Source organism: Procambarus clarkii, chromosome 7 (assembly GCF_040958095.1).
Source record: "Procambarus clarkii isolate CNS0578487 chromosome 7, FALCON_Pclarkii_2.0, whole genome shotgun sequence".
NCBI classification, from domain to species: domain Eukaryota; kingdom Metazoa; phylum Arthropoda; class Malacostraca; order Decapoda; family Cambaridae; genus Procambarus; species Procambarus clarkii.
The window spans coordinates 17018128-17033127 of NC_091156.1; the positions used below are offsets into that span (position 1 = coordinate 17018128).

At 47.5% G+C, this 15000-nt stretch overlaps 1 protein-coding gene across 3 annotated transcripts in view; it reads right to left on the reverse strand.

Annotated features, from left to right (window-relative positions):
- The window catches only part of LOC123761523 (uncharacterized), a 407292-nt gene that overhangs the window by 282627 nt on the left and 109665 nt on the right, over positions 1–15000 (reverse strand). For all 3 annotated transcript variants that reach the window (XM_069313339.1, XM_069313343.1, XM_045747550.2), the window contains exon 2: positions 4270–4620. In XM_069313339.1, the coding sequence (XP_069169440.1) occupies positions 4270–4620 (351 nt within the window). The remainder of the gene's footprint in view (positions 1–4269; positions 4621–15000) is intronic.

Here is a 15000-nt window from a genome sequence, read left to right on the forward strand (position 1 = left end):
CCTTCCACACACTCACAGTTCCCTGACAAGAGGGAGCCAGCTTAGCTTAGCTGCCAACACCCACACATGGTGTCAGCAAGGCGGACAGCCCGCCTGCTTTCATACCTCTCACTGTATTTCCCACTTCTATACTTCCCTTCACCTATGCCTCTCCTTCCTCTTTACCCCCCCCCCCTGCCCCCCAAAACCGGTCAAGACAGGCACAGGTTTCTTGCCCGAAACGCTGTGCGTATTAGTGGTTGTAGATATCCGATGTACTTCCTCTACCTAGAAATCCAACAATATGTTTGTAACTCCTCTAATGTATGTACTTTTACCTGAATGAACTTTTGATTTGATTTGAAATATCCTGGAGAAAATAACAACTGAGAATATTTGCCAACTGTATGCACAAGGCATCTGTAAATATGGAAAAATGGCGTAAAATGCACTTTTCAGCATCCTCGAAAATGCAGGAACATGTTGGCGACGGGTACATGCAGTTTAGGGACACAGTGAAGATATTTACACCCCTATACTAAGTAAATTGTCAGTTAATGAAAAAAATGTTACAGTCTTCAGTGCCCGGAATTCCAGGTGAGACGTACACAGCATTATAGACGGGAAGATCAATATTGTACTGGAAGTTTTTAACAGGAAGGCAGAAACAGTGGAACATATAAGAGAGGAACAGTCAGATGGAACCACTACAGGATTACAGAGAGGGGGAGGGAGATACCCACAAGACTGGAATACAAGTCATTAACAAGCACACAGGTACTACACCACACAACACCCACACTACCACCAACACTGGACGAACCTCTACCAACACAACACACCCTGGACCTGGGTAGAGTGTGGGGGGAGGGGGTGAGGGAAGAACTACCAAAGCCCACCAGAAGTGACACACAATATGGGAAATAATTCATATTTACAAACATACAAGGCCTAAAGTCAAAATCAAGAAATAAAGTTAAGTTCTTAAATGGCCTTCTAATATAACCGAACTCAATATTTGGGGCATTTACAGAAACCCACAAGAAAGACCACATGGATAGTGAAATCTGGATCCCAAATTATAATGTATATAGACGTGACAGTAATTAGGTCAAGTCGAGGAATAGGTCTGTATATTGAAGAGGAACTGGCATGCACAGTGCTTCTGAACTCGACCAATGAGGTGGTAAGGGTACTTGGAATTAAGGTAGAAAGTATAAATCTAATAATTATTCTAATATACAAACCGCTAGATATGCCCGAATCTAGTTTCTGTCCGAAACGATGCGCGTACTAGTGGCTTTACAAGATTGTAAACACCATGCTATGTATTCTCACAAACCCAATGTACCTTCTTGTATATAAATAAAATAAATAAATAAATAAATTAGATGCAACAGCTGAATTCACTTAGATCCATAAAATAGAGACTATTCTTGATAACCTAGCAAACCCAGTACCAGATATTATCTTCCTTGGAAACTTCAATCTACCCAGTTTACAATGGAGAATAGTAAACAATAACATTATAGCAGGAAGTCAACCTGGAAATAACCAACCACAGGTCAGAGAACTACTGAGATTCTGTGAGAAATTCTCGCTCAGTCAGCAGATTACAGAACCAACTAGGAACGAGAACACGCTGGACCTGATATTCACGAACAATGATGTGGCTAATCTGAGATATTACAATGTCAGACACTACGTACTCGGACCACAAGCCCATTGAAGTGCAAACTAACATTAATAACGGTAGTAGGCCCAAGAGAAACAACAAGCGAGTAAGGTTGTTCGGTATATTCAATTTCAATAATGAAAGGATAGACTGGGAGAAAATAAACAGGGAACTTACAAACATTCAATGGGAAAATGTTCTAAATAATAAAAATCCTTCACAAGGAACAGAAAAACTGACTTCTGAAGCCTATGAAGTCTGTCTGAAACATGTTCCTTTGAGGAAAGCCAGAAAGAGGTCAAAAGAAGAAAGAGAACGCAGACGACACTACAAAAAAGAAAAGAAAAAATAACTGAAATGCTTAAGCAGACACAACTTTCCATACAAAAAAGGAATAATTTAAACAGGGAGATTGAAGAAATGGAACAGAGACTGAAGCATTCATATCAGATTGAGGATGACACCTCTTATTTTGGTGCCAGATAATGCTTTTCCTAGGGGTTAGAATTACCCAACTACACTGTTACTGTTTATACCGTATTTGAAGACCGAACATTGTTAATATTGTAAACAAGTGGCATGAGGAAGTTTGCCACATGTACACACAGCTGTAGCATGATATATGATGAACGCAGGAAAAGCTCGGGCCTAATGATTCATCTCAGGCCTAGCTGATACGTAATTACTGGGGCCCACAAGATACGTGCCAACTTGCCCCCCCCCGCCTGCTCCTTCACTTTCATTTCCTCTCTCTCTTTTTCTCAATACCAGCAGCACTTGGGCTGAACGGTAGAGCGACGGTCTCGCTTCATGCAGGTCGCCGATCACTCCCCGACCGTCCAAGTGGTTGGGCACCATTCCTTCCCTCCCATCCCAAATCCTTATCTTGACCCCTTCCCAGTGCAATATAGTCTTTGTTTCTCTTCTCGTTCTCTCTCACGTGTGTGTGTACTTTGTTGTGAACGTAACCGAGACAATTTGACGATTTACACATGTAGGAGCAAGAAAGAGAGTGGAGGGGTGTTAAAAGGTGCTAAGTTGGGTCCCTACAAGACCTGGTAGTTTATTGGAGAAGAAAGGTGGCCACACGAGAGCGGCCGATCACTACCGCTCAACCCATGAGAGCGGCCGCTCACTACCGCTCAACCCATGAGAGCGGCCGATCACTACCGCTCAACCCATGAGAGCGGCCGATCACTACCGCTCAACCCATGAGAGCGGCCGATCACAACTATACATCCCAAAATGTCTGGTTACATAGCACATAATGAGAGAATAATGAGGTACCTACCAGGCTGTAGAGGCGCTGACAAGTGCACGCTGGAGGTGCACACAATCTTCCACTCACCTACCTTACTTCCACCGCCCCACCTTCCTCGTGCACGCTGCCTGCACGCTCCTCGTGCACGCTGCCTGCACGCTCCTCGTGCACGCTGCCTGCACGTTCCTCGTGCACGCTGCCTGCACGTTCCTCGTGCACGCTGCCTGCACGTTCCTCGTGCACGCTGCCTGCACGTTCCTCGTGCACGCTGCCTGCAGGCTCCTCGTGCACGCTGCCTGCAGGCTCCTCGTGCACGCTGCCTGCACGCTGCGGCTCCAACACTACCCCCGTCACACGTGTTCTCACCGCACCCTCCACGGCTTCTCTCTCCTCCACCACGCCTCTCACTCCTCCTCCTCACGTCTCTTATCACCTCCACTACCTCATTATTCACAACTTTACACACACACTTTGTATTATATATATGATATATGGCCACTATTCTTTAACTAGAAGCACATTATGAAGAGTGGAGTGAGTGAGGGGCGAGGCACTAAGGCAGAGGTTGATCACTGACACTAATCACCACCAGAGGCACTCAACACACCACAATAAACCACTGCTTGTAGCGGTCAGCGAGGGCTGGCTGGGGGCGCAGTAAGCTTCCAGCGGAGCAGCAGCAGCAGAACATTAGTGTAATCCTCTACTTGCTGTACATCCAGGGGGTAGGCGCGTCATAGTAGACGGTACACGGTAATCCTCAACACCACCGCCTGGCCCTCAATTATGGACAATAACAATCATCTTCAAACAATAGGGATCCACTTATTACTTTACACTACACTTTCACTAACTATGATTTTTCTGTGAGCAGAGGCCGGGCTTTATGAGAGTTGAACACCAACTCTGTGTGGGAGGCAAGACACTTATCCATCCCACCTTCACACACTCACACACACTTCACTTTAGGTGGTAAGAACACTGCAAGGTGAGGGGCGCGTGGTTCATGTGAGGCGGCGTGTGCCATCATCCAGCGGGGTGAGGCAGCAGCTGGGGCAGTGTCCCCGGCGTGGCAGGTGAGGCAGCAGCTGGGGCAGGGTGTCCCCGGCGTGGCAGGCGAGGCAGCAGCAGTAATATATCCCATGTGTGGCGTGGCGGGAATACTTACCCCGGGGAAGGAGGGTGTCCAGCGTGCACTGGTCAACACGGCCACAACACAAACACGGGTCCACTGATCATCAATGAACTACACCAATACAACATGTACTCCATCACTACTACACAACAACACTGGACAACCATTAAACTGGTCTGGGCAAATATAACCAAAATAAGAGATGAGCGGAGTACTTACCCAGAAGAGAAACGGGGGCTGCGGGCGGCTAGTGCAGGGTTGTTAGGGTTGGGAGCAGGCGGAGGCGTGGGCGTGTAGGGATGAGTGGGCGGCTCGCGGTGCATGTGTATGGGCGGGGTGTACTGGGGCGAGGAGAGGGCGGAGAGGGAGGCCTCGTGGTAAGTGGTCTTGAGGCACCGGTCCTCCAAGCGGTTGTCGGCCTTGTGGGCCTTGGCGGCCGCACAGATGTCCACGAAGGCGACGGTGGCGCACATGCCGCCGGGGCCGCCGCCGCCGCCGCCCTCCTCGCCGCCGCCGCCGCCACCACCACCGCCACCACCCAGCATCTTGACACTCTGCACGGGGCCATACCTGCACACACCAAACACACACACACACATTAGAATTATACACAAAACAATATAACTAAAATACACTTAATTACTTAACTGCCATACTAAAGTTCCCACACTCCCCCCCCCCCTCCTCCACGGTCACGTAAACACACCTTCCTCTCGGAATACAATGTAAAAGAAACTGAAGATTTACATTAAGTGCGTCTTAAGACAATTCTCACAATTCTCTAAAGGTGTTAACATGTCATTGGATGAACAACCCAGCGGGTTTTCTTCCTATTGGGGAGTGTTGTACATTCTGCTATGGCGGTATGTTCACTCACAAGATGAGTGGCGCTGCCCAATAAACTCGCCCCTCGGGGCAAAATTAAAATTAAAATTATGTCATTGGATGTGTAACGACAGTCTCCATAAACCACATCAAAATGACTACTCTCTCTCTGGTGTACATAAACTGCCATCCATGCAATTACCATCTATTCAAATTAGGATCAATGCAGGAAACTACAAGGACCAATAGCTCAGACACGCAATTATTGGAGAAAAACAGCGTCCAATGACAACATTAATGTAGAGACCAGTAGATAACACCACCAGGTACGGCAAAAATGAGGACCTGAAACATAATACAGGTACAAAACACAATCGAATCTTCCCATAGTAGGAAAACAGCATGTAAAGGATTTGGGAATAATGATGTCTGACGACCTAACGTTTAGGGAGCATAACCAAGCAAATATTGCGTCAGCCAGAAAAAATGATCGGATGGATTACGAGAACTTTCAAATCCAGGGATCCCATCACAATGGTTGTACTCTTCAAGTCACTTGTGTTGTCCCGTCTTGAGTACTGCTCAGTACTCACTTCCTCCTTCAGAGCAGGAGAGATTGCTGAAATAGAGGGAATACAGAGAACATATACGGCACGCATAGACGAGATAAAGCACCTAAATTATTGGGATCGTCTCAAAGCTCTCCAAATGTACTCACTAGAAAGAAGACGAGAGAGATATCAAATAATATACACATGGAAAATACTGGAAGGTCAGGTCCCAGATCTACACAGTAAAATAACAACGTACTGGAGTGAACGATATGGAAGACAATGCAGAATTGAACCAGTGAAGAGCAGAGGTGCCATAGGCACAATCAGAGAACACTGTATAAACATCAGAGGTCCGCGGTTGTTCAACGTCCTCCCAACGAGCATAAGAAATATTGCCGGAACAACCGTGGACATGTTCAAGAGGAAACTAGATTGTTTTCTAAAAGACGTTCTGGACCAATCTGGCTGTGGTGATTATGTGAGCCGCTCCAAGCAACAGCCTGGTGGACCAAACTCTCACAAGTCAAGCCTGGCCTCGGGCCGGGCAGTTGAACTCCCAGAACCCCCATCAAGCAGGTAACAACAAAGTATCACTGTCTGGACACAAGAGTCTGGAGGTGGCCACAATGGCAACCGGACAAACATACACACAGCACAAGCAACTCAAGTAGCATCACACACGAAACCCAAAGATCGGGTTCTAAATACCATCACAAAGTTATTAAATTTACAAACATGGAATCCAAGGGGCAAAATACAGGTAAGAGAATGAGGAACATGACAAGAAAGGGACCGTCCCGCTTTGGAACACATTCAATATGTTCTAAATATTAAACTGTCTAATTTCTCAAACGGTGGTATAGAATTCTGGTGTTTCAACAGCCAAAGTTTCCTGTTAGAAGAACATCATTCAACGAGAGATGACGACCACTGAAATTTGAGAGCGTGTTGAGACAGACAAACGGGGTAGAGCAAGTAAGATGGAAACACTGCAAAAGTATGATTTAAACAGAACACACAAGATTTTACGGGCTCACTATAGTCTGTGCTACATGGACATTTCAGTCTGAGTAGCTAGATCTAAACCACCAGCACCAGCACAAGACTGCATTCCCAGTGTGTCCAACACCAGTATTGGAGCACTCAAGTGTACAACCACAACAACACACTGGATCAAAGTGTAGATCATTCCCAGTGTGTCCAACACCAGTATTGGAGCACTCAAGTGTACAACCACAACAACACACTGGATCAAGGTGTAGATCATTCCCAGTGTGTCCAACACCAGTATTGGAGCACTCAAGTGTACAACCACAACAACACACTGGATCAAGGTGTAGATCATTCCCAGTGTGTCCAACACCAGTATTGGAGCACTCAAGTGTACAACCACAACAACACACTGGATCAAGGTGTAGATCATTCCCAGTGTGTCCAACACCAGTATTGGAGCACTCACGTGTACAACCACAACAACACACTGGATCAAGGTGTAGATCATTCCCAGTGTGTCAACACCAGTATTGGAGCACTCACGTGTACAACCACAACAACACACTGGATCAAGGTGTAGATCATTCCCAGTGTGTCAACACCAGTATTGGAGCACTCACGTGTACAACCACAACAACACACTGGATCAAGGTGTAGATCATTCCCAGTGTGTCAACACCAGTATTGGAGCACTCACGTGTACAACCACAACAACACACTGGATCAAGGTGTAGATCATTCCCAGTGTGTCAACACCAGTATTGGAGCACTCACGTGTACAACCACAACAACACACTGGATCAAGGTGTAGATCATTCCCAGTGTGTCAACACCAGTATTGGAGCACTCAAGTGTACAACTACAACAACACACTGGATCAAGGTGTAGATCATTCCCAGTGTGTCCAACACCAGTATTGGAGCACTCAAGTGTACAACCACAACAACACACTGGATCAAGGTGTAGATCATTCCCAGTGTGTCCAAAACCAGTATTGGAGCACTCACGTGTACAACCACAACAACACACTGGATCAAGGTGTAGATGTAACACACCTGTCAACCCCCCAGAGAACTGACACACACAAGAGTCCTTTATATTTGTTAACATAAAAGGCTTACACAAAAAGCGAGTAATTATGTTCCATTCATAAATGTCCTGCTAATAGTGACGTGCAATATTTGCAATGTTAACAAACTCGCATTAGTGATTACAACGCCATCGAAATATGAGTACCAGTATACAAGATTGATCGATGAAGATTAAGCCACCCAAAAGGCGACACGGGCATGAATAGCTCGTAAAAAAAAAAGGTGTGGTCGAGGACCGGGCCGCGGAGACACTAAGCCCCCCAAATCATCTCCAGAAGATCTCTGGAGCCACCACACACCTCACTAACCTCCTAAGTCAATAATAGCTGCAATTTCAATAAATATATTGACTGGATAAAAATAAAGAAAACCATTCAATAGGTAAGAGTTTTACTTCAAGGATGATGGTGTGCTGAACATGCAGGAGGCGAGTCAGCAAGGCGGACAGCCCGCCGCCTGCTGTCATACCTCTCACTGTATTTCCCACTTCTATACTTCCCTTCACCTATGCCTCTCCTTCCTCTTTACTATAAAAAAGGGGTATTGACCCATACGAGGCGGCGTCTATATCCTCCCAAACTATTTCCAATAGGGCGATAGTTTAACCCCAAGTCACCCGTCTCCTTAATGACCATAGATGTCCTGCCCTAGACAATTCCTGCACTCTGCTCCACTCTTGATAATTTCAATACTCAAGACAAAGGCCCACAAACCTTTTCTAAAGTCTTGAAGAAGTCTAGCAAATACTTCGCCCTCCGCCCCCCCCCCCCCCCCACGGCCCTGGACACTAGTTTGTCTTTTATTGTTTGTTTAATATCTTCCTCTCTAGGATTATTATTTTAGTCACCGGGTGTTGGTCAGCACGTGCACCTTTGTGCAGGTGCATGTGTAACATGAAGGTCTTCACCAGTATGTTCACTCACCTATTTATTTATTATCCAGGAGTTCTTTGTTACCTCACCTCTCTTATGTCTCAATGGCCACGATCTTCTCCTCAATGTGACGCGTCTTAACACACCTGTAGAGTTACCTTAGCCCGTCCTGCAGGCACAGGAACCTGTAGAGTTACCTTAGCCCGTCCTGCAGGCACAGGAACCTGTAGAGTTACCTTAGCCCGTCCTGCAGGCACAGGAACCTGTAGAGTTACCTTAGCCCGTCCTGCAGGCACAGGAACCTGTAGAGTTACCTTAGCCCGTCCTGCAGGCACAGGAACCTGTAGAGTTACCTTAGCCCGTCCTGCAGGCAAAGGAACCTGTAGAGTTACCTTAGCCCGTCCTGCAGGCACAGGAACCTGTAGAGTTACCTTAGCCCGTCCTGCAGGCACAGGAACCTGTAGAGTTACCTTAGCCCGTCCTGCAGGCAAAGGAACCTGTAGAGTTACCTTAGCCCGTCCTGCAGGCACAGGAACCTGTAGAGTTACCTTAGCCCGTCCTGCAGGCACAGGAACCTGTAGAGTTACCTTAGCCCGTCCTGCAGGCACAGGAACCTGTAGAGTTACCTTAGCCCGTCCTGCAGGCACAGGAACCTGTAGAGTTACCTTAGCCCGTCCTGCAGGCACAGGAACCTGTAGAGTTACCTTAGCCCGTCCTGCAGGCAAAGGAACCTGTAGGGTTACCTTAGCCCGTCCTGCAGGCAAAGGAACACACTAACTATAATGTCCCACTCTCTATGATTCTCTCAAAGAAAAAGTAATCTTAACACGGACATTAAGAAGTAGAATCAATACTAGGGGAAATTACAAAATATTTTTGTGAGAAAAAATCCAAATCAATAAGTTCAACTAGTACTGGACTTGTAATTGTTGACTGTGATTCATACGTCAGGCTGCGAGCAGCTGCCTCTAACAGTCTGGTTGACACACCACCAATCTCGCCGCCTCCTTGGAAATTATATATAAAAAAGGGTACCCTTAACAACACAAAAAAGGGTACCCTTAACAACACAAAAAAGGGTACCCTTAACAACACAAAAAAGGGTACCCTTAACAACACAAAAAAGGGTACCCTTAACACAAAAAAGGGTACCCTTAACAACACAAAAAAGGGTACCCTTAACAACACAAAAAAGGGTACCCTTAACAACACAAAAAAGGGTACCCTTAACACAAAAAAGGGTACCCTTAACAACACAAAAAAGGGTACCCTTAACAACACAAAAAAGGGTACCCTTAACAACACAAAAAAGGGTACCCTTAACAACACAAAAAAGGGTACCCTTAACAACACAAAAAAGGGGTACCCTTAACAACACAAAAAAGGGTACCCTTAACAACACAAAAAAGGGTACCGTTAACAACACAAAAAAGGGTACCCTTAACAACACAAAAAAGGGTACCCTTAACAAGACAAAAAAGAGTACAGAGAGGAGTGGGTAAATTAGAGAGGAGTGTCAGTAATGAGTGACAATTATCCAGTGTAAAGTGCTTGAGAAAGGTTTAGAGAGCACAAACTCTGTAATGAAAGGTTAGCATACATTTAGAGAAGGAAGGTCGTGCTTGATACACTTATGACCAACTTACTAAAATACAACAGTAAAATGTTAGCCGGGTAAACTGTATTTTCATTTGCTGTCTCAAGTGTTAGAATGTTGGTGGCACACTACCTCTGCGGCCTCCTTCAGCAGCCGTGTTGAGAGTAAATCTGGAGGTTATCTTGAGATGATTTCGGGGCTTTAGTATCCCCGCGGCCCGGTCCTCGACCAGGCCTCCACCCCCAGGAAGCAGCCCGTGACAGCTGACTAACACCCAGGTACCTATTTTACTGCTAGGTAACAGGGGCATAGGGTGAAAGAAACTCTGACCATTGTTTCTCACCGGCGCCTGGGATCGAACCCAGGACCACAGCATCACAAGTCCAGTGTGCTGTCCGCTCGGCCGACCGGCTCCCTGATCCCAATTACTTCATCACATCTGCTCCCTCCAGGTGGTTTTTTTTTACCTCTTCTACTGCGACTACAGTCAATCATTGTTTCTGTCAGCCTTAATGTTAAGACCTTAAATTATATAAGTTCCTCACTTAGCTCTTCATTGTTTTCTGTGATCTTTTCCTATCTCCACCATATTACATGGTCTCTCTCAGTGCTGTTTCTCTCCTTATATGGCTACAGAACAGGTGAGTCCTTAGCGTTGGTGGACACTGTCATTTTCAAACTGACACTCATTTCTCCTAACTGCGGTGCAATAATTTATAATGTTCTATAGAACCTCTCTATTGTCCTTAGTTCTTATTTCTATATTTTTTCCAGACTTTTTAGTAGTTTCTTCAGGTTCCCAACACTGCCTCTTGAACCAAGTGTTTACTTGACTTTTCTCATCACCACCACCTTGAGCGGTATGAACTTCTCCATTGTATCTGTACATTTCTAAGTAATGAATTCCCTGACTTCACTTACAGCCTTCCCTTACTTCTCTTTCCCAGTGAACTTGAGGCGAAAGTCTCTCACCACAGGTAGTGCCTGTGTGCGTAGTGTCAGCGTCCTCAACTGGTCCTCTGTGTCTACCCAACATCTTCACCTCCACTATGTACTCCAGGCTGGTCGGTGGCCTCGTGAGGCGTCTCCTACCCCAGCTTTTCAACAGGTTCTAATCATGCTGGTGTCTTTTGTCACCTTTGTTGGTTCTGTAATATGCTGCTTTAAGACTTGTCAGTCACGTCTACCAAGTCTGCTCTCCACGTCTCATCACCCAAGTGGGGGGGAGGAGGGGGGGGGGGTATTTATCCTGTCTTTCTTTGGGGTTAAAATTTCCTGGTATTATAATTTTAGCTATTGTTCCTTTGTCAATGTGATTGTTTTTCCATTACCTTTAGGCAATTCTCGTTGCAGACCACACACTAGAAGGTGAAGGGACGACGACGTTTCGGCCCGTCCTGGACCATTCTCAAGTCGATTAGACCATTCTCAATCGACTTGAGAATGGTCCTGGACGGACCAAAACGTGGTCGTCCCTTCACCTTCTAGTGTGTGGTCTGGTCAACATACTTTAGCCACGTTATTGTGACTCATCGCCTGCAATTCTCGTTGCACTTGTTGTGTTGTTCTCTATGTGTTGTGTTATTTGTTGATGGGTCGTAAAGTGCCGCTACCACCGTCTTCACGGCCCCACTGTTGTTACTGGTACTGTGTGCAGCTCTTGCTCCTCACCTTCCTCTCATCATTTACGTCAAAGCTTCTTTATGAATGACATTCAAGCTGCAGATAATATAACGGATATTAACACGAACTCGCAAGACTTTGAAAGAGAAATTGACAACATGCCCATGCACTCAGCTCCTGGGCCTGACTCGGGGAATTCAATATTCATAAAGAAATGTAAAGTACCAGTAGCGAGAGCACTCAGCGTAATATGGAGAAAGAGCCTGGATACAGGGGAGATACCAGCAGCACTTAAATCTGCAGATATAGCTCCTCTACAGAAGGAGGGGAGTAAAGCATTGGCAAAAAATTATAGACCAGTTGCACTAACATTACACATAATAAAAGCTTTTGAAAGAGTGACCAGGAATCAAATTTCTAGTCTTATGGAAAATAATGAGCTACACAACCCAGGACAACATGGATTTAGAGCGGGAAGATCCTGTCTGTCACAGTTACTCAACCACTATGACAATCACAGAAACTTTAGAAGAAAAGTAAAATGCAGATGTTGTATACATAGACTGCAAAGGCGTTCGACAAATGTGACCACAGAGTGATAGCTCACAAAATGAGATTAATGGGAATAACTGGTAAAGTAGGATGCTGGATACTCAATTTTCTGTCGAACAGAACACAGAGTAACAGTCAATCAAATAAAATCGAATCCAAGCGCAGTTAAAAGCTCTGTACCTCCCTCAAGGTACAGTCCTTGCACCGCTGCTTCTCCTAATTCTCATATCAGATATAAACAAAAATACAAGTCACGGCTTCGTGTCGTCCTTTGCAGACGACACAAAAAGTAGCATGAAAATTACCTCTGCTGAAGACATTGAAAAACTACAAGCAGATATTAACAAAGTTTTCGACTGGGCAACAGAAAATAACATGTTGTTTAACAGTGATAAATTCCAGGTACTCAGATACGGTAAAAATGAGGACCTGAAACATAATACAGAGTACAAAACACAATCGAATCTGGCCATAGTAGGAAAATAGCATGTCAAGGACTTGGGAATAATGATGTCTGACGACCTAGCGTTTAGGGAGCATAACCAAGCAAATATTGCGGCAGTCAGGAAAATGATCGGATGGATTACGAGAACTTTCAAATCTGATTTGATCCACATCCACAACTTGTGACTGTCCCGTCACTCTTCCCTGTAACTATCCCATTTAGTTATAATTCCATCTGCACATTTAGTACCCATAAGAGTGATGGTGGTGTTGAGGTGAGCCGCCAGCGCTTGTGGTGATGGGTAGTAGCAGTAGTTGTTGCTACACGCTCCCAGTTGTGGTAGTGAACGATGAGGTAGTTCCCCCCCCCCCCCCGAGTGTCCCTGGGTGTACCAGTAAGCGGGGCACACACACTATTCCCCTCTGTAGTCCTGGGTGACGTACGCTGGGGGGGGGGGGGTTATGAGGGGAGGGTAGTGTGAGTCAGGGTGAGTGAGGCGAAGCATGTCCGGCCCAGCCTCACTGTGAACACGCTGCACCACACTCCCCCCCCCCCCCCCTCCCACTACCGCTCCGGTAAACCCTCCCACCATTAAGGTCCCCGGGCGGCTCCCCTCGACCCCCCCCCCCCCCGGTCCGCACCCTCAAGGTCAAGCCTAATTGTTGTACCCAACTTACACTATCACAAGCTGCGGTGACTCGCCTTCACTTGTTTCTCTCGCAACAGCCACCCACCAATGGCTGATCAACACGGCCCACACCACCCACCAATGGCTGATCAACACGGCCCACACCACCCACCAATGGCTGATCAACACGGCCCACACCACCCACCAACGAGTGATCAACACGACCCACACCACCCACCAACGAGTGATCAACACGACCCACACCACCCACCAACGAGTGATCAACACGACCCACACCACCCACCAACGAGTGATCAACACGGCCCACACCACCCACCAACGAGTGATCAACACGACCCACACCACCCACCAACGAGTGATCAACACGACCCACACCACCCACCAACGAGTGATCAACACGACCCACACCACCCACCAACGAGTGATCAACACGACCCACACCACCCACCAACGAGTGATCAACACGGCCCACACCACCCACCAACGAGTGATCAACACGACCCACACCACCCACCAACGAGAGATCAACACAACCCACACCACCCACCAACGAGTAAGGAACACGGCCCACACCACCCACCAACGAGTAAGGAACACGGCCCACACCACCCACCAACGAGTGATCAACACGACCCACACCACCCACCAACGAGTGATCAACACGGCCCACACCACCCACCAACGAGTAAGGAACACGGCCCACACCACCCACCAACGAGTAAGGAACAAGGCCCACACCACCCACCAACGAACGAGTGATCAACACGACCCACACCACCCACCAACGAGTGATCAACACGGCCCACACCACCCACCAACGAGTAAGGAACAAGGCCCACACCACCCACCAACGAGTAAGGAACAAGGCTCACACCACCCACCAACGAGTAAGGAACAAGGCCCACACCACCCACCAACGAGTAAGGAACACGGCCCACACCACCCACCAACGAGTAAGGAACAAGGCTCACACCACCCACCAACGAGTAAGGAACACGGCCCACACCACCCACCAACGAGTAAGGAACAAGGCTCACACCACCCACCAACGAGTAAGGAACAAGGCCCACACCACCCACCAACGAGTAAGGAACACGGCCCACACCACCCACCAACGAGTAAGGAACAAGGCCCACACCACCCACCAACGAGTAAGGAACACGGCCCACACCACCCACCAACGAGTAAGGAACAAGGCCCACACCACCCACCAACGAGTAAGGAACAAGGCCCACACCACCCACCAACGAGTAAGGAACACGGCCCACACCACCCACCAACGAGTAAGGAACAAGGCCCACACCACCCACCAACGAGTAAGGAACACGGCCCACACCACCCACCAACGAGTAAGGAACAAGGCCCACACCACCCACCAACGAGTAAGGAACACGGCCCACACCACCCACCAACGAGTAAGGAACAAGGCCCACACCACCCACCAACGAGTAAGGAACAAGGCCCACACCACCCACCAACGAGTAAGGAACACGGCCCACACCACCCACCAACGAGTAAGGAACACGGCCCACACCACCCACCAACGAGTAAGGAACACGGCCCACACCACCCACCAACGAGTAAGGAACACGGCCCACACCACCCACCAACGAGTAAGGAACAAGGCCCACACCACCCACCAACGAGTAAGGAACACGGCCCACACCACCCACCAACGAGTAAGGAACACGGCCCACACCACCCACCAACGAGTAAGGAACAAGGCCCACACCACCCACCAACGAGTAA